General features: G+C 30.9%; 3 protein-coding genes across 5 annotated transcripts; 2 read left to right on the forward strand and 1 right to left on the reverse strand.

Moving 5' to 3' along the window:
• Window positions 1–3,646: 3,646 nt before the first annotated feature.
• On the reverse strand, window positions 3,647–21,070 carry LOC105208609 (anaphase-promoting complex subunit 7). 2 transcript variants are annotated; one of them, XM_054231173.1, is made up of 5 exons: window positions 20,290–21,070; window positions 19,568–20,226; window positions 19,220–19,500; window positions 18,921–19,151; window positions 3,647–3,780 (listed from the first exon to the last, which is right to left on the reverse strand). In XM_054231173.1, the coding sequence occupies exons 1-4, from the start codon at window positions 20,858–20,860 to the stop codon at window positions 18,932–18,934; spliced, it is 1,731 nt and encodes a 576-aa protein (XP_054087148.1). In that variant the 5' UTR covers window positions 20,861–21,070; the 3' UTR covers window positions 3,647–3,780; window positions 18,921–18,931. The 2 variants fall into 2 exon arrangements, with proteins under 2 accessions (XP_054087148.1, XP_011176853.1); XM_011178551.3 differs by lacking the exon at window positions 3,647–3,780 and having other exon boundaries at window positions 18,702–19,151.
• Window positions 6,407–17,648, forward strand: LOC105208611 (uncharacterized). Of its 2 annotated transcripts, none has more exons than XM_011178553.3 (4): window positions 6,407–7,204; window positions 15,822–15,961; window positions 16,039–16,195; window positions 16,271–17,648. In XM_011178553.3, the coding sequence occupies exons 1-4, from the start codon at window positions 7,160–7,162 to the stop codon at window positions 17,183–17,185; spliced, it is 1,257 nt and encodes a 418-aa protein (XP_011176855.2). In that variant the 5' UTR covers window positions 6,407–7,159; the 3' UTR covers window positions 17,186–17,648. The 2 variants fall into 2 exon arrangements, with proteins under 2 accessions (XP_011176855.2, XP_011176856.2); XM_011178554.3 differs by lacking the exon at window positions 6,407–7,204 and adding an exon at window positions 15,589–15,749.
• Window positions 18,143–18,763, forward strand: LOC105208608 (DNA polymerase epsilon subunit 3). Its single transcript, XM_011178549.3, has one exon. The coding sequence runs from the start codon at window positions 18,299–18,301 to the stop codon at window positions 18,680–18,682; it is 384 nt and encodes a 127-aa protein (XP_011176851.2). The 5' UTR covers window positions 18,143–18,298; the 3' UTR covers window positions 18,683–18,763.
• Window positions 21,071–21,089: the final 19 nt, after the last annotated feature.

Here is a 21,089-nt window from a genome sequence, read left to right on the forward strand (position 1 = left end):
AATATTTCTTTCTCAGCCTCTCACACTTTAATGTCTCGCGTCTGACGCAAATTATCTCTAGGTAAATCAACAATCAGCGCAGCTGTGATTTTCGTGAATGTGAAAATGAATGAAATGAAAACATTGGTGTTGCTGCTTGCTTATTGAAAAATCATTCATTAAAATTATTATTAAATAAGCGTTGAAATTGAAATGAATTAAAATGATTTCATAAATATTTCGTATACTTTCGTGCGACGTAATTCAATGTTGCATTCCTTGCAATCAAGAAACAGCGCGACAGGCAAAATGGCAGGCGGCAAATGCCGCTGTCATACGCGTAAGCGTGTGATGATGACAGGAAGATGCGCTCATGCGTCAATGCAGTAATTTGCGGAGCGTTAAAGAATATTTATGCAGAAATTAGAAAAATATTTGTGTATTGAAGATGGAAAGAAATGTTTTGGTTTGCTACTGAAATCTGCAATGTTATTTCAACACTCATGCGAACTGATTAATGGGCAAATTTGATACAGTATACATACATATAAATATTTATATATAAAAAATACATATACCTACATATAGTTTATATATAAAATCGTACATCTACATACAGTATACATATATATATATATACATATATATATTTACATATATACATAGTAGATATGAGAAATAAGAAAAATGTATTCGTGTCTAAATGTAGCATAGCGAAAATCATCCGAGCGGAAGCCGTGAAACGACCGACAAACCCAACCCTTTGTTGTGGACTCACTGCTGCCAAAAAGTAAATATAATATATGTTTGAGGCTTATATAACAAAGATGGACAGTGATGTATATATACAAAAATACACGTTGACATACACATACATATATAAAACATAAATATATAAACAAACATACATACGCGGCTACTAATTAATATAGTTTGCAAATTTTACTTATGTAAATGTTGTAGTTGTTGTCGAATTTGCAAAATTTTCTCTCTTGCATTGCTAAATTCGTTCATCATTTGCCGTATGTTGTAATTTGAGATTATACTTTTCAACAATTATTCATGGGATTATAAGGAAATAATTTTAATTATGCAACAAATCACTTTTCTCGCACTTTCATCACTATTTATGAAACGTGCCTTAATCTCCTTCTTCTACTAATTTTATTAAAAATAAAAAGTGCACTTTTCTAAATATATCCAAATTAAAATACTTTCAAGGAAACTATAAATTTAATTTTCTTAAAGTTAAATGTTTTAGGTATATGTGATAAACTTTCTGAAACTGAAAATTTCAACCTATAATTGACTTCTATATAACCATTTAGAAATTTTTTACATTAGTTTCATTTGCTAATTATTCTCTCTAAACAGAAATTAACTATAACTAATAAATATAATATTTTAGAAAATATTTCAAAAATTAGATCTGTTGCTTCCACAACAGTTGATTATTATCTCAAAAATTAACTTCGAATTAAAATTTCGAGAAAACTCGAAAATTGTAAAACCTATCATAACCAACACCTTTCATACAAACTGCAACAATTTACTCAAATTTTCTAATATCTTTTTCAAATTTTCAGTGTTTAGAAGCTTATCACTTATAGTTTTTTAAATTTAAAATCATAGCATTCGTTCCCCTTAAAGAAATTGGCCAAAATTGCAAGAGTATGGAAATTAAAAAATTTCAATCTCAGCGCTTTATTACCCATAATTCCGTAGAAAACAAAGCTACGGAACCCAAACTAGCACAAAATCGTAGCTGAGAGAATCTAATATAGAAATAAACTAAATTTTATTTTAATAATTTTTTTTGAAAAAATTTCAATTTTATTTCATGAAATTATCACATTTCAATTTTTTTACCTATTGAAATATTTAAACAATTTAGCAATATGTGAATCCAATCTCGACCCTAGACTTATTCGAAACACGTCGAAATTAAAAAATATATACAAACCTGACATCACGTGACCACACAAAATGTAAACAAACCTGACATCACGTGACCACCCAAAATGTAAACAAACCTGACACCACGTGACCACACAAAATATAAACAAACCTGACATCACGTGACCACCCAAAATGTATACAAACCTGACATCACGTGACCCTCCAAAATGTAAACAAACCTGTCCAAAGGTCATTGACCCACACCAAAGGTTTGTTTACCTTTTAGCTGAGGTCATTGACCTTTGGTTGGGGTTTGTTTACATTTTGGCCGAGGTCATTGACCTTTGGTTGGGGTTTGTTTACCTTTTGGCCGAGGTCATTGACCTTTGGCTGGGGTTTGTTTACCTTTTAGCTGAGGTCATTGACCTTTGACGTGGGTTTGTTTACATTTTGGCCGAGTTCTTTGACCTTTGGTCGGGGTTTGTTTACCTTTTGACGGAGGTCACTGACCTTTGGCTGGGGTTTGTTTACTTTTTGGCCGAAGTCATTGATCTTTGACAGGGGTTTGCTTACATTTTGTCGAGTTCAACAACCTTTTTCATTTTATCGGATAATTTTTTTACTTTTAAATGTCGGGAGAGCTCAGATTTGTTTACACATTAGATCAGGTCTGATTGTATGTTAAGTGGTCTCGAAAGGATAAGGGTGAAGGGTAAAGATTGGGATCATAATGATGAGTTTTAAAAATTTCTCAAGAGCTCAAGTGAAGTAAAGTTAGGGGTACGCTCAGTGTGAGTTGAATTTAAAATCTATTGTTTATATTTTTAAAGAGCTCAAGTGAGGTTTTAGAAATTTTAAGCTTAGTAATAAAAAATTAAAATTTTAGAATTTTCCTGATATTTCACAAAATATTATAAACTTTTCTAAAAACTGCTTTAAATTAAGATTTAGTTTATTTCTATAGTAGATTCTCTTAGCTACGATTGGCTACCATTTTATGTTCCGTAGCTTGGTTTTATACGGAATTATGGGTAATAAAAGGCAAATATTGGAATTCTTTAATTTTGATTCTCGCGCAATTTTAACCACTTTCTTGAAGGGAAACAAATGTTAAAGTTGTATATTCTAAAAACCTGAAGCGTTTAGCTTTGCAACACTGAAAATTTCAAAAATATACTCGAAAAAATTAGTTTTTTTATAGCAATTTGTATTAAAGGTGTTGGTTACGCTGGGTTTTACAATTTTCGTGTTTTCTCAAAATTTTGATTTGAAATTAACTTATGTGAAAATAATCATCTGTTATGTATAATCTTTATGTCTATTTGGAAATATTTTCAATATAATATTTTAACAAATACCAGTTTAATCAAATATTGATGGATATTTGAAGTATGAGTATCTTAAGTGATTGTAAGAAGTGCCTGATCTGGTCGATAATGGAGTGAATTTAGTGGGCATAATTTTTTGAGTCACTGTAAAGTTGAAATTTTAGATAAATGTTTCTCTGCTGTATATTTTCTTTCAAAATCGCGGATTTTCCAAGTTGTAGGTACACAAATGAGCCTAAACACATACGAGTACACACGCGTATATCAATTATGCATTTTTTTTTTATTTTATTGCATTTAATTAATTTTCTTCTTTGCTGCATTTGTGTAACATTTTCGCTTATTAATGTACTACATATGTATGTACATGTATTTAAAATATGCAATTTTTTTTTCAATTATGAGCACTACAAATCATAATAGTTCAGACATACCTTTATAATTACGACGGCTGTCATAATCAGCTGTTGGCGTGTGTTGTTGCCGAACGTCATTTAACAGTTGGCTGTGTAAATGTTGGAAAAAATGTCGCAAGCGTGCTCGAAGGAATTTCGAAGAGTGAGTCAGGAAAGCGCTAGAAAGAAATTCAAGTTAAAAATAAGTATTGTGTGAAGAAGAAGAATAGAAAGACAATTCATACTGTTAATAAATGTGTGACTAAGAAAATGATGCTCAGGTGCAAGCAGCTATGATGACTGAAGTGTAAGGTTAAATATAATACATTTAAATTATTTTTATTTGATGAGTGTCATGTCAGAATAATTTAATATAATGTTTATAAAAATTAGTTTTTGTGGTAAAATTTGTTTTTTATAATAAAATAAATTTTAAAAAAATTTGTGGTAAATTGAAAAAATAAATTAAAAAAATATAGCGTAAAAAATAAGTTTATTTGTACGTATGCATGTCTGTATTTCTATTATTATTTTTTATTTTTTTATTCATTTATTTTCCTTAAGTATATTACTAACATTTCTTCTTGAGCGTCGCAAATTTTTCGAAAATGATTTATACATACAAATCTAGAACTCATTAATGCCTATTTTAAGTTTTTGTTTTGAACTTGTTGTTGTTTAATTCTGAGTGTAGCGTAATTATTCTTTTTGCTCGAAAGTGTTTTCGAGAGAATTCGAGCAAACTGCGCATGATTGTTTAATTTAAGCACTTTATTGAGGCTGCTTTGAGGCAGTGGTTCTCAAACTATGCTTTCTATACAAATAAAAAGTCTACTATACAGCTTCGACTAAAAAAAAAAAACAAAAAGCTAAATTTTAAAAAATTTTATATAACTTCATTTCCGCTTACAATTCTCTTATGCACTCCTTGTATGTTTATGATTAACGCATATTGTGTGTTATTGCACAATATTTGCGCATTACTTTCATCCTAAATCTTCAGCAACAGCTGTTTATAAACTGTGTTAAAAAATGTGAAGCTGCACAAGAAATAATTTCAAATGCACAGCAACATGCAGACTTACTGACCTCACGCAGCCAATCTATGGTAAATTTACGCAATATTTGATTGATCAAAAGATACAGCGAAGAGCTTCAATATGCTTGCGGGCATACATACGTATGTGACATAACATTCAAGCAATAAGGTCTTGAGGCAAGTTCAAATTGTGTACCGGGTCTAAATTTTCGGATAAACTGGACTGAACGGAATCATAAATTCGAACAATCGACCAAATATAGAAAAACAGTACTAAATTTTCAATAACGGTAAACAGATCTATGTAGATAAACAACGATGACGAAAAGAACATCTTAGCGCAACTTCATTTTGAATGCTGTAACAGCTTAAAGTCCATTTGACATAGTTCAGCGAATAAAAAGACAGCGGCTACGCTGGCTAGGTCATGTTGTTCGAATGGATGAATTCGATGCAGTACCCGCTGGTGGAAGCCGAGGAAGAGGGAGACCTCCACTCCGATGGAAGGACCAGGTGGAGAGGGACCTGGCTTCGCTTGGTACAACCAATTGCCGCCAAACTGCCCGAAGGAGGGATACGTGTCGCGCTGTGTTGGACTCGGCCATAACCGCGTAAGCGGTGTATACGCCAGTCAAGAAGATTCACCTTATAAGTTTAAGAGGTATAGGTTTAGGCGATCGACCTAAGATTCTATGATTTTTTGGTATTATTTTAATCTAGGTACATATCGCGAAAAATGTACGTTTTCTCAGCCAGTATTTAATAAATTCTAATTAAAAAATAATAATAATAAAAAAAAAATTTAAATCAATTTTGAATTTAATTTTTTTAATAATAAAAAAATTAAAAAATAATAATTAAATGAAATAAAATAAAATAAATTAAATTAAAAAGTTAAATAATATATAATATGCATAAAGTGTATAAATAAATATACAATATTATTGTATTTTATTACTAATATTGTTAAATTTATTTATTAATTTTTTTATTGTAAACTTTTTTATTGTTTTATTTCATTTAATTCAATTGAATTGAACTACCTTACACCTTTCTTTGCCTTTACCTTCATACACAGCGAGTAGTGAAATTATGTATTACACAAAGTACCGTACATTCCTATATAAGTAGAAAGAAGAGAAAAACCAGCACCAGCAAGACAATGCCATTAAAAAAAGAAATAAAATTAAAATCAAAACTGTGACATTACTTACAACCGAAACGCACATATGACCATACAAATGTATGCATGATATATATTCGTACATTTGTATGTATGTACAAGCGCTTCTTCACACAAAACTGTAGTTTTCCCATTGAAAAATAGAGCAAAACCAAATGCCAGCGGAAAATTCAAATGAGTAGAAGCCAAAGTGGCTCATACAAAGCCATACATACATACAGACATATGTAAATTTGTATAGCTAAAGTAGAAGAAGAAAACGGCCACACCACACCGTCAATAAGCTGAGCAGCAGTCGCGCACAATGAAACACCGAAGATGGCAGACGGCGTGAAATTTTCGTATAAGAAAATACGAGCGACGGCGGAGAGTGTGTGAACTCTTTTGCCATTGTTTTGGTTAAATACACTACTTTCGGTGTTGTTGTTGTTATTTTAAATATTTGTGCATTTGTATGTATTGCCGCTGCTCTTCAACCCAATACAATTCGTAGATGTTTTCCGTTAATATTGTTGTTATTGTTTGTGGGCTTTTCACATTCATCAGCGTATAAAAACCAAAGCAACACCACAAATTCGAGCAATCTAAAAACGGCAATCGTCCCATCATCAACAACAGAAATAAGCGCGCAAATAAATACAATTTTGTATGCTGTAATACGCAAATAATTTAATAAAATTGAGAAATTAAATTAAAAAAAAATAAATTTTAAGTGAAAAAGTGCACAGTTCAACGCAGGCAACAAACTAACGTGAACGTAAACGTAAACGTAAAGTAACGGGTCTGTTGTGTAGAAATTTGTGCGTAAAGGCAAATAATATAAATATAAGAGTAAGAAAAGAATTAAAAAAAATAAATTAATTAAATTAAATAAACTAAGAAACCTACTTTTCATTAAAACACAAAAGAATTTACGCGCATTCCAAGACGACTTGACAACACGCAAACGTAAATAAAAAGAAATAAATAAAATCATATACAATAAAAATACCGCAATAAACCACACTCGCGTGCGCGCTTTACTACCAACAACAAACACTGCATTCACACGCGTGCAAGTGCGTGTGCTGCTGGGCGTGCGTTCCGTTAACACCTTCGTAACATACATACATATAAATTGTGCGTTTTGTGTGTGTGTGTGATTTTTCTTAATAATATTTTCGTTGGAATTGCGTGAAAGTTTAGCGCAACATAAAACACATTTCCGTTTGCTGCAAGCGTCTAACCACCAATTAAAGAACTCAATTAAAAACGCACAATTGTTGAATTGTTGCCGCAACCAGTTGATTGAAGAGAACAGAACAACAAAAACAAAGCACTCACAACAGCAATAACTATGGCAGATGTTTCACATGAATTGGGCGCATTGCGTTTTGTGGTGGTAAGTTGTGGGGGAAAACAAAACGTTCATTTACATATTTATGCAAATCAAGTTGGAGAATGTGACGCATGGCGTTGGCATTTGAGGTACTTAACGTATTAAGAAAGTAAAGGCATTTTGGAAATTAGCTGAAGGCAGTTTAGGGTAAATGAGAAGAAATTCAATTGATGAAAATAAAATTGTTTTTTGTTGACGCATAACAACAAACATAGGTGCATATATACATAAATAATACATATGCATATAAAATAAAACAATAAAAATATATTTCATTTTGGAAATAAAACTAAAAAATTAAAAAAGAAATAAAAATTAAAAAATATGAAAAAGTATAATAAATAAAATTAAAAATAAAATTTTTAAGAATTCCAAAAAAATTTTAAACTTAAAAATTATTAAAACAACGCATTACTAATATCACATAAATAAAATTAAAAATAAATATTTTTTAAAATTCCAAAAAAAAATTAAACTAAAAAATTATTAAAACAACGCATTACTAATATGACATAAAAGAATAAATATTAAAAAAAAAAAAACAAATATAAAAAAATGTTTAATATAAAAATATGTGGAACAATAAAAAATAATACTCCATAAAACAAAAAAAAAAATACAAGTTCATTTAAAACCCCAAATTTTTACTAAATCTAATATAAAAATAAATATTTTTAAATATTAAAACGTAATTTTGAAAATTAAAACTAAAAAATTTAACAAAAAAAAAATATTAATAAATCATAAGTATTAAAAATAATAATTTTTATAATTCAAATAAAAATTTTAATAAAAAATAGTAAAAAAATCTAAAAAATATATATGACATAAAATAATAAATATTAAGAATAAATAAATAATGAAAATATTAAGAATAAATGTAATAAAAATATGTGAAATAATAAAAAATAATACTAAATAAAACAAAAAAATACTGATTATTTTAAAATACTAAATTTTTACATATGTACATCTAAAACAAAAATAATATATGAAAAAGAACATTAAATAAAACTAAAAAGAAATATTTTTAAAAATTCAAATAAAAAAATTAGCTAAAAATACATTGCGAATAGACATAAAATAATTAATATGAAGAAAATAAATATACATTTTTAGAAAAGTTATTAAATAACAAAAAAAAATTACTGATTAATTTAAAATTAATATTTTTTCATATGTATATCTAATATACAAATAAATTTCAGAAATAAAGAAATTATGATAATTTAAAGATATTAAATATAGAAACAGTTATTAAATAAAAATATATGAGACTGTAAAAAATAACACTAAATAAAACACATAAATTGACTGATTACTTTAAAATACAAAATATCTTAAATAAAAATAAATTACAGCAAAATAAAAAATAATAATATATGAAAAAAACAATACAAAATATAAAAAAGTATTAACTAAAAAAGTATAGTAAAACTAAAGTTAAAATAAGTAATAAATTAATAATAAAAAAATAAGTACGAAAAGAAAAAATTATTTATATAAAACAAAGTGACAAAAAAAATTTAATAAACGAAAACATTTAAAAATTAAAAAATAATAATATTGTCGTTTAGCAACAAAAAAGATTATAATTTAAAATCATAAAAAGCAGAAAATATCAGCAAGGAGTCGTTTTTTGGCAAACTATTTACGGATTTTTTTTTTAATTCTTAAATATTATTTTTTTCAGTATTATTATGTTTTTCTTTCAATTCTTTGTATAATTATTTAGTTTGTAAAAATGCTATGAAATTGTTTAGCATTAATACAAAGCTTTTTTACAAACAAAAATAATAATAATATTATAATAATAACATATAAATACAAATTGGAACAAAACCTAAAATTACCTAACCTAAATTGGAACAAAACCTAAAAAAATTTAAATTGCAATAATTAAAGTTGTGAAAAAAAACTTCAAAATCAATTGTTTCAAATGTTAAAAACTCACACATTATTTATAGCTTTCCCTTTTTTCACAAGAAAAAAAGTAATTTGCATCTGAGACAGTGACAGTGAGAAAATGAAAGATTTCCCAGGTCACTGAAATACATATAAATATAATTAATGGCTAACTTAAAAAAAATATAAAAAAAAAACTGAAAATATTTTCTCACTATTAATTTAAAAAATCTCATTTTACAAAAAAGGCTTCATTTCAATGAAAACAATAAAAAAAAATCTACATTTAAATATATTCAATAATTGTATCAAAAATAAGCAACAAAACGAAAAAACACTACACAAAATATATAATAGACTTTCTTGGCGTCTTTACTCAACAAACGCATTCATAGACGCCGAGTTAGCGGTTAGCGCATCCGATGCACAGCGAACCCAATTGAAAGTATAAAAATAAAAAACTGCATTATGCAATGCACAAAAATATAAAACGAAAGTAAAAAAAAATGAAGAATGAAATGAAGCACAAATACTGTGACGTGGTGCAACGGGGCGTATGCGTAATGCGTTCGAGCGCAACAATCGATTCGACGCCATTCAATGACAAAAGGTGTGGCAAATTGGATAAAAAAAGATTTTATTAAACGCATTATTACGGTATAATAATGTATTGTGTAATTTTATTATTTAGTATACACAATAAAATATATTTGAATCAGCACTTGGAATGTGAAATGCTTTTGCTAGCACTCTTACAATATGGATATATTTTTTAATTCACAAAAGTATGCATCAAATGATTTTTTTTTTTTTGATATTTTATACACAAAATTGCTTGTATACAAAAATATATGTACATATGTATGTATACATATGTATATTAACTTTATGTGGGCCAATAAATTCTTGTTTAATGTATCGTACATATTTCTGTCTGGGGTTAATAGCCAAGCGTTTGCTTATATTTCATGCGATTTAAAATTATTAAAAAAAAAACTTCAGTATTTTATACTAAATTTTATTAATGCGAAAAAAAATCAAGGCCAGTGGTTTATTTTAATAGTTGCCAAAGAAATGAACTTCGCATGAGTAAATGACGTCTTTATATATACAACATACATACAAACATACAAATTTTTATATTTTGTTTATAGCATACTTTTAACTTTATGACCACACATTGTTTGCGAGCATTTAGTGAATGGCTTTAGTAAAAAGTATTTTATACACAAGCATATGTACATATTTGCCACAAACAATCAAGACTTTAATATTTTAATATTTTTTCAACTTTCAAAGAATATTTTGTTAAAATATATTGTTTGTGAAAATGAAACAAATAATAATGATTATATAACAAATAATAATATAACCTTACCTGTTTATTACAACGTAAATCTCTACAAAGCGACGCTTTTCACTTTTTCTTACACTAAAAAATAACTAACTATTTTCAACGAATTTAAATAACGCGTATTTTTTTAAGACTTGCTGATACATAAGCTCAAAAGCAAACACAACATCACACAAAACTCTGTTTTTATATCAACACTAGTATTAATTTTCACTGGATAACTAACTTCACTATATTCACCGAAAATTTTCTGCGTGAAAATGCGAAGAATTCAACTAACGGGAAATGTACAGTAACAGCACGTGAGAAATTAGCGGATTTAAATGCGCCTGTATACAACAAAAAAGGTGATGCCAAACCATTGTGAATAGTAGCATACAGGTGAAAAACATTACATGGTGTTTACACTGCTGTTTAGTTCGATATTATGCTAAATTAGAAACGATTAATATTATACCAAAAAAAATATTGGAATAATATTATTTAAATTTCTTTATGTAATTTCAATGTAAATTCGCATGTTTAATTTTTTTGTGTGTAATTACAATAATTAGATGAAATTATGAATTTAAAAAAATTATACACTTACACAGTGTTTAAAATTTAAAAATTTTATACAAATAATTTACTTTAATTTTTATAACTTAAAAAAATGCCGGATTTAGTTATTATTACTATATCTGTAACTGATGTGGCGTGCATTGTGCGTCATTAGCGCCACATTTGACGTCAGTATCCACTACTCGCCTTTTGCACTGCTCATTATTTAACGCAAAAAATATTTAAAATAAATAAAAAATACGCAAAATATCGCACACCTACATATTGTACTACATGCATACATACATACGCGCCTAGTAAATTTTCAATCGACATGAAAATTGCCAAAAAATAAAAACACATGGATAAAAGGAATGTCTATTCATAAAAACATCTAAGCTACAAGTCGCATACAACAACACAAAATCGTCGCCATGACAGTGATCACTTGGCAGTACGTTCACGTTCATGGTCCAATATGATCATCATCATCATCATTTGTCGCCACCCGGGCGGTAGTCCGCACAAAATGCTCATCCGTACGTTGCCTGTGGCTATGTTGCTGTTGTTGGCGGCAAAAATTCAATTGACGCATCGCGACAAGTGCCAAAAACTTTGCGAGCTTTCCAACACAACAGCAATGAGCGCACACACCGGGTTTAACGGTTTTTCAAACTGCAAAATTTTCTTTTTGAACATATGAGTATACGAGTATGTACATGTGTATATTTGCAAATTTTTGCAATTTGTATTTTATTGCTTTAAATCCACTTGTCGCCATCCTAAGGGGTGTGTTATGCGCATAATTTTCTGTGTACTCATATGAGTAGGTGTGTAAAATTTGAATATGTATATGTATAGCAGATAAAACTTTATTTGTCATGTGGACAAATTTTCCACGATCACTCTTTCTTTGTGTTTGCAATTGCGGCGCAAGTGGCAATGTGAAAAAAAATGCGAAAAACAAAGTACATTTGTATGTATTTCGCTTGCGACATCGCAAACGGTCGCATGTGGGTGCATATTAAGAGCAGTGAGCTTGTACACATTTGGTTTTTCCTTTTATGTATCTTAGAAAAGCTATTTTCAATGTCAAATTTTTTAATATTTTTAAAGAAACTGCTTTATGTTTTTAAAATTGTATTTCTTTACAAAAAATTATAAAATATTTGAGACGCAAAAGAAATTTCAATTAGTGATCGGTTTATTCCTGTGTTAAGTTAGGTTTAGAGGGCAGACTAAAAGTCAATAAAATTAGGTTGGGTTTAGAGGGTAGAGTAAAAATCAGAAAAATTAAAAAAAAGACTCAACAGCCGATTCAACGTAATTGTTAAAATATATATATATGTATATAAAAGCAAAAAAAATAAAATTCATAAAAATTGTTGCAAAAGTAAAAAAAATAAAAATATTATAATTATATATAAAAATGAATTTGATTTAAAGAAAAAAAATATTATATTGGCATTAATAATATTTATTACTATTTGTTTAATTAATAAATATTATATTTTAAATAGAAAATATACAAATAAACATTCCGCGTTCGACAAACAGCAAAAAAGTCATTTGTTTTTTTTTTTTTAATATATATCCGCACATTTTTATGTTTGCATTTTTTCGAATTTTTTTTTTGCATATTTCAAACATTCTCGACATCGTTTGTAAATCTCTTTCACTTGTTTGTGCGCATTTTATATTTATATTGTCAATGATTTATGGTACGCGCCTGCTGAAAATGCCGCAAAAATGCTTGGAATTTTCATAAAGCACATTTAACTAATTCCATATTTATACGCAAGTGCTCATGCTCATGAACGCAAATTTAAATATATTATGTAAAAAAAGAACATTTTTTGCTTAAGCTGCGACGGCTTAACACAAAATATGTTGGGTTTTTAAGCAATAAACAAAGTTAAATAAATAATTTTGTTTAGGGAAATTTAGGTAAATACATTAACTGAAATTTGAGTTAAAAAAATTAAATAAATAAAGCTTAAATAATTTAGGTTAGGTTGAATTTTTTTTAAATAATATATGAAAAAAAAAATCAATTATGGTTTCAAAAAGATATATAAATCTTAAAACCATTCCAAATTATACAGACAATATTTTACTTTAAAAACTAAAATCTGGCAAACTTCTTAACAACCTTTTTATACAAATTACACACATACATATAGGCGTACAAACTTTTATTTTTTCTCATCTTAATATCATTCAAAATCACATCAAAATCAATCAAAAATTCAGTTTCAGCGACAACTTGCGGTATTTCCGCCTAATGCTTCAAAACAAAAAAATGCAAATGGTTTCTTTCATCTTCCGGTTTGTAAAAATGCCTGTCTACATTTGTATGTTAAAATATTTCAAATATTTTATTTAATTTTTTTCTCTGTATTATTTTTTTTTGTATGTCACCTGACTCACACTCTATAGGCTATGCACAAACTTTGTGCTTTGTTGCTGCTTATTGCTGCAGCTGTCAGACACACAAAAATGCAACAGTTAAATGACATTTCAAAAGCACATACAATATAAAATATAATAAACAGTAAAATGTTTCGCCTATAAAAATCAATTTCACATTTGTTTAGTATTTTAATTTACAAATAGTTTAAATACCTCCTGCATACAAACGCAAACATACGAGTGTGTATGTATAACTGGTGCGTGTGTGTGCATATTTTGCACATGCGGTCGAGCGCAGGCTCATTTAGCTTGGCCGCAATGTGTGGGGCCTGGGTGTTTTCTGCTTGGCATTTGCTGAAGGCTGACACACGTTGCAGGAAGTGTAATTTATGTTTTGGCAAATGCACGCTCATATTCAAATGCTTATTGCATGTGCATATTTATGTACATAAGTATGTGTGTGTAAATGTGGCGGAAAATGTCTATTGGACTTTAGTACTTTTTTCGTGTACCTACAAATCGCTCAATATGCACAAAATTAGCAATCCAGCTTGCAGCAGCTACTTAAGACACGTGTTCATTGCAATAAATTATTGTAACTACCAACTGAAATCTAACCAGATCAAACTTAAAATTTTTAGTTTAACATGGCGTCTGTTTGTTTGCGATTTGGCGCTGTTTTAATTTTCAATTATAACAAAAATTACAAAGCGCCGTCTACAGTTAAGCAAATGTGTTACAAAAAGTTAAATTTAATTCTTTAGTGTAAACCATTTCACATTGTTACAACCTTGAGCTATTTTTTCGCATGAATTTCTTTTGCAAAAACAAAAACTGTTTTCATAGGAAAAATAAACACAACAAAAATTGTTGTTATGCCATTGACAGTTGCATTTTAAAAATAAATCAAAATTCGCGAGCAAGTGCAGGGTGGTGCTTTCGCCTTTCTATTGATGATGCACTTATGCAGGTGCATAAAACGTAATTTATGTACGTCACCTGCTGCCATTTTGTGTGCTAAAAGCAAAAACAAACAACACTCGTGGGTGAAAAGTAAATAAATCAGCCCTTTTCGCGACATTTAGACAAATAATTAAATAATTGAGAAACAAATTTGAAATGTTGTTACTATGCGCTGCTAATGTTTTGATTAATTGGCGGTATGCATACAAAAACAAGAATGCAGCAGAATAAAAATCACGTATACGATCAGTGATATGCATTGAGGACTTCAGCGCATACGTAATGTGGAAACGTAATGAATGAACTTTGAATGAGCCAATTTGTGAATGAAATGATGAAATAGGTTACGAAAATTACAAATTTCATAAAAAACGTTAAGGAAAATATATAAAAAATTAATAATATAATAATAGAAAAAATACAAATATAAAAAAAATAAAAATACAAAAAAGAAAATAAAAAAATTATAACAGAAAGTTAATTTAATTAAAATAAAAAATAAAACAAAAATAAAAAAATAAAAATAAAAAAAATTTCATAAAAAACGTTAAGGAAAATATATAAAAAAAATAATAATATAATAAAAGAAAAAATAGAAATATAAAAAAATAAAAATATAAAAAGGAAAATAAAAAAAATTATAAAAGAAAGTTAATTTAATTAAAATAAAAAATAAAACAAAAATATAAAAAATAAAACATAATAATAGAAAAAATAAAATTAAAAAAATATAAAAAAAACCAAACTATAAAAAAATAAAAAATATAAAAAGGAAACTAAAAAAATTATAAAAGAAAGTTAATTTAATTAAAATAAAAAATAAAACAAAATAAAAAAAGATATAAAAAAATAAAATTAAGAAAATAGAAAAAATAAAAAAATATAAAAAACCAAAATATAAAAAAGCAAAACTATAAAAATGTATAACAAAAGTTAATTTAAATATTTTAAAAATAAAGGTAACATAACAAAAATAGTTTTTTAATAAATTAAAAACAAAATAAATAACTAAATTAGATTAGGATGTATGAATAGTTTTGGCAGTCAAGTTTAACTGATTGCTACATACATTTTGTAGAATCGCCGTCTAACTCAATCCTGCTATTATTTTAGTCTTAACGACCTCATATCCTTACCTCTAATAAATCACTTTGCAACGAAATACCGTTTGGAAATTCAAATTATTTAAATTGATATGAAGTCTCAGTTTGAAAATGAAATCTTTGAAATTTCATTAATATATTTTCTTATACTGTCTTAAAACAATAACAAATTCATTATAAATACACAACTTTCGGCCAAATAAGCTTTAAATTAACTGTAAAATCACGAACTTAAAGCAAATTGAAAATGCCTGCTGACGTCATGACTCAAGTATTTAATTAATCTACTTACATACTTATAAATTACTGATCTTTCTTTATATTTCTTTTTCTCACTTAACAGGACTCACCGCTCTCCTCTAAGGTGGCAATGTTTAACAAACAAACGCAACAACATCAGCAGCAACAGCTGTTGAATCCCTTCTCCACGGCAAATGGGCGTGTGTCGCCAAAGCCGACCTTCTCCAAAGGTGAATACGGCAAGTAAGTAGAAAAAATCGAAGCTAATTTACCGTTAAGGTCAACAAAATATTAATATACTTTCATTTTACGCTCCGCAGACCCTTGGCAGGCAGCTTAACAGAAATGCGCGGACAGAAAGCGAATATGCATGTGCTCCGTGAAATGCTTGAACTGTGCCAGATCATCGACTCGGAAGGTTACAATGTCAAGGATGAGCCAAAAATGCGTGTGATACCATTCGGTGAGCTCTTCAATGTGAGTATCATGAAAATGTTGCTTGGTATCAACACGAACGTATAACGAACTTTTCAACTTCTTCCTCCCGCACAGATCTACAATTACATCTCCGATAAGGTGGTTGGCATTTTATTACGCGCACGTAAACATAAACTGGTCGATTTTGAGGGTGAAATGTTGTTCCAACGGCGCGACGATGACGTACCGGTTTTTCTACTTAAGCCAATATTGGAAATACGTCACGAACTTGAAAGCAAAATAGAGGAAATTAAACGCGCAGGCAGCCCAGCGCCGCAAGCCACTTCATTGCTGCTGGACAAAAGCGCACACAAGCAGAAATTGAGCTCGCGCAGCTCGACTCCCTCCGGCTCACCAGCCCCTTCAAAACCACCAACACCGGCTCACTCAAAGGCGCCCACGCCGGCGCAATCAAAGGCCTCATCGCCTGAGCCCGCCGCGCTAGAAAAATTGCCGGTGCAGCCCGTCGCAACAGCCGAAGTTACAGCGCAATCAGTAATTGAAAAAATCACACAAGCAACACCGCTTCCGGAGGTTACCATCACCGCTGCACCAGCTGTGGAGTTGGCTGAAGCTGCAGCAACAAGCGCACCAATTGTTAGACTTGAGGGCGGACAGGAAGCAAAGACACCAGCTAATAAGGATGATCTACCAGCGCGCATTGATATTAATACGGCCGAAACGGAGATTACCGTTAATCAATATACGACACCCGAGTTGGAGCCTGTGATTGCCGAGCATGCCGGTATGCCGTCCGCTACTAGCTCGGAAAATCCAAATGCTGACAATCCAAATGCCGCTGAAAATACCGAACTGCCGACGATTGTCATCGAGACAACCGGAGTGCATACGCGCACGTTGCCTACGCTGCAGGAAGATGCAGCAGCTGCAGTGCCAGTGCAAACGCCGACTACAGTGGAAGCAAGCGCCGCAGATATCGCATCGGAGACAGCGGCAGAAAACATTGAGGAGGCACAGCCCGATGAATAATTTACAAAACCAAAAATAACAATTTTTTTTCGATTTGAAACATTAAGCTAGTTAAACATACTATATAAATATTTCCCTAAAATAGGGTTAGGTTAGCGGGGTACCAATTAACTGCACGTAATTACTGAGTTAGCGCAAATGCAGTAAACTAATTTGTAGTTTAGACATTAGCTGCAGTATTATAAAATATTGTAAAGCGGATGCAGAGCCACAATAGTTGACGGTCCAAAATTAAGCTGGATACTCAATCGACGCAATTTGAACCGTTAAATTTGTCGCTTTCCATAAATTTGGGAACGCAGGGTTGCCAGACATATAAAAAATTATAATAATTTGTAAATACAATTTGCTGTATAGTTCGTGTACTTAAACAGAAAAATTATATTTAATACAATTTGATTTATATTTCAATAAAAATAGTATAGATAACAAAAACAAATAAAAAGTTTTTATTTTTGTATTATTTTTCAGTTGTTATATATTCTCGATATACTAATTTTATGGTCACTGAATGATTTACTAAATAATTGATTTTCTAGACTTTGTAGATACCAACATATCAACAAAACCGAAATTCGGAGTTAATGAACCTACAGAATTAAATAAAATCGAACTTGTAATCCAAAAGGACTAATATTTTAACTGGTAGCAGATCATTTCTGAAAGCTTGGACCACTATCGGGCCTTGGTCTAGGTGTCCCTATCATTACAATCGGAACCATCACCTTAAAGATTTTCACCTGAACAGTATTTGCCGAAATTTTGGGATTTTTTAAGCAGTTTCAGGTTTCGGTTTCACAATATATACAAAAACATTCACTTCTGAAATTAGCATTCCATGGGTCGGCCCAGTTTCCAACCACTTTTCACATTCACACACATTTTCGTTTTATTAACCCTCTCTTCTTTCATATTTATCGATATTCATCGAAATGAGCACATCTCTCTCTCTTTTGAGGAATCCACTATTGTGATTGACTTGACAATCAAGAAGCAACATTGCATATATTCGAGTTTTGTTTACCGCTCCGCAGTTTGTCTCAAAGAAGAAGTAAAATAATTTGCAAATTTCAGTTTTAGTTTATAACTTTGACAAAATAAATCCTTTTGACCATGGTCGAACGCATTGAAGACTTGAATTTACCAAATGCCGTTGTGGGACGCTTAATCAAAGACGCTTTGCCCGAAGGCGCGAATGTGAGTAAGGAAGCGCGTGCCGCCATAGCGCGAGCGGCTTCCGTGTTTGTAATCTTTCTGACATCCTCTTCAACAACGCTGGCGCGTAAACAGAATCACAAAACTATAACAGCAGCAAATATATTGGATGCACTGAAGCAATTGGAGTTTGAAAGCTTCGTGGATCCACTGACAACCGATTTGGAGGCTTACCGCAAAGCTGTAAAGGACAAAAAGGATAAAGCAAAATCGAGCAGCGCAACAGCTGCGACCAACAATAATGTCAACGATGAGGAAATGGAGACGGAGAAGACGACGTAGATGTTGAAAATCACGTAGATGTTATTTTTAACTGTATTTGTTTTTTGCCCAAATAAATATACGAACATGTTTTAAATATTATAGCGCTTAAATTAAAACGGCTTTTAATAGTACTCGCCGGCATTAAACTACTCAAACTTAGCATGTTTAATACTACTTAACTTGTGCTAAATGCGCTTTTAGCGACATATTTCTTGCCAAGTATTGTATAATAAAAACAAAACGAAAACTTACAAACCTCGAAAAGCACTAATTAATCACTTCGGATTCCAAATCTTGCCAAAATGGATCGGAGTATGTATCTGAATCATCCTCATCATGCGATGAGGATTCCTCCGCTTCTTCATCAATTTGCCATTCTTCATCACGCAGACGTGATATCATAAGCGAAGTATCTTGGTCTTGTTTGTCACCACCGCGTGTCAACGCTTTCACACCTTTTAAGGCGTGACGATCGTTGGGCTCAAGACTGCAAAAATAATACACGTTTACAACTACTGTTGTTTACAAATGCGCCTTCCTCTTTCGATAACATACCTCAATGCAATTGTATAATACTCAAGTGCACCGTCCAAATCTCTGGCTGTGCGCCGCAAATCACCCAACATGCTGAAATATGAGGGATTCGGAAACGACATAACTTGTTTCTTCAACATGGCGCTGGCTTCTTGCGTTTCACCATTTGCTTGGCACACGTCTGCCATAAGCGCTACAGCGACGGCATAATGCTCATCGATTTCTAAAGCTTTGGCTAAGAATTTTTTAGCACTCTTCTTTGCTAGTGGATTACTTGAATGCAATAAAACACGCGCAAACATCTGTAATGTAAGAAAATTACATAAAAATTGATGTGATGTGTATTTATAATTCATGTGTTGGACATACCACATAACTGCGCGGTGAATTGCGAAAATAGCGCACTGCCAAGGCACACATTGCTTGTGCTTCATCGCGCCGCTTTCTGCTCACATAGCAATGATAAAGTCCTTTATATACCTCAAAACGGTAACTGGCAATGCATTGTGCTGTGCGAAAATAGGAAATTGCTTCGATACCCTGTTTTAGTTGCAAGCAAATGCGTCCACGTAGCAATTGTGCCTCGATGTTGCGTTCATCCAACTCGATTGCTTTCTTTGCAAACGAAATTGCCTTCTCTATTTGCCCGGCAGCATAACAACTTTCGGCTACAACAAACCAATGCTCAGAATTGAGCTCTTTTATATTGCCCATTTGTGCAGCAAGTTTATCTAGCTCCGGCAGTTTCTGATTATATTCATAAACGACAGCTAACGGCATTAGAGCATCCGTATTGTGTGGATTTACCATGAGCGCGGTCTCTAAATACTGTTGCGCCTGCATATAACGGCCATAATAGTAAAGACTTTTGCCAATCAAAGTGAGTAAATAAGAATTTTGGTGAAATTTTGTGTTGTCGTTGATAGCTTGAAATGTTCTTGATGCCTCTAAATGATCGCGTCCGTAAAGTTGAGCATGCGCCTTTATCCAGCTACTCAACCAGTCGATGTGTTTCGGCACGGTGCTAGCTAAAAATTTAATACAAGTTAATTTTAAAGCAAATCATTTGAAAGTGTTAAATTCTTGTATACCATTAACCACCAATGAGTTAACCTCTATGCCATCCACGCCCAACATCAATAGCGCTTCTATAGCCAACAATGCCAGTGGACAATCGCCCAATACTTCTTTATAAGATGCTATAGCTTCAGCATTATCAACATTTTGCCCATAGTGACAAAGTTGCGCCAACAGCATATTCACTTTGGGCGTGCGTGTTTTCAACGGCAAGGCGTGTAGTGTATTTATGGCCTTGTGGTCCTCACCCAGCTCACGATAGCATTTGGCAAGGCGATAGCGCGTCTCAAGCTCACTGAACTGTTCATGTGTGATTTCAATACCAACGATTTGTGTATTCTTAAAACGCAACATAGTTTTGCGCATCAGTAAAGCAGCTTCATATTGTTTGCTGGCCAAACGATAATTACGCTCATAATAATGTGCATTGCCGCTGAAAAGTAATACTTGATATTCCATTTCGGGAGTAGCAATATTGCGATCATTTTGCAAAAGTGTATTTAGCAAACTGGCAGCCGGTATAACACAGGAATACAACTCATTGGCATATAGCTTTTTTAAGTTTGCGAAAAGCACCGATTCCATTTTGATTATCTATTAAGATCAGTGACAAGAATGTACACGACGTTCAACGTCGTTTTTATGAAATTTTATTTATAATTGCGCCTAATATTAATATAAAATTTATTTCGCTTTTTATATTTTGTATGCCAAACAATTTATGTGCAACAAATTAGATTTTTATATTTTGCAATACATAACACTTGTTCTTCTTCATGCAAAGGTTACAATAGTTATTAATCCGCGCCGTTAA

Source organism: Zeugodacus cucurbitae, chromosome 5, assembly GCF_028554725.1.
Source record: "Zeugodacus cucurbitae isolate PBARC_wt_2022May chromosome 5, idZeuCucr1.2, whole genome shotgun sequence".
NCBI classification, from domain to species: Eukaryota; Metazoa; Arthropoda; class Insecta; order Diptera; family Tephritidae; genus Zeugodacus; species Zeugodacus cucurbitae.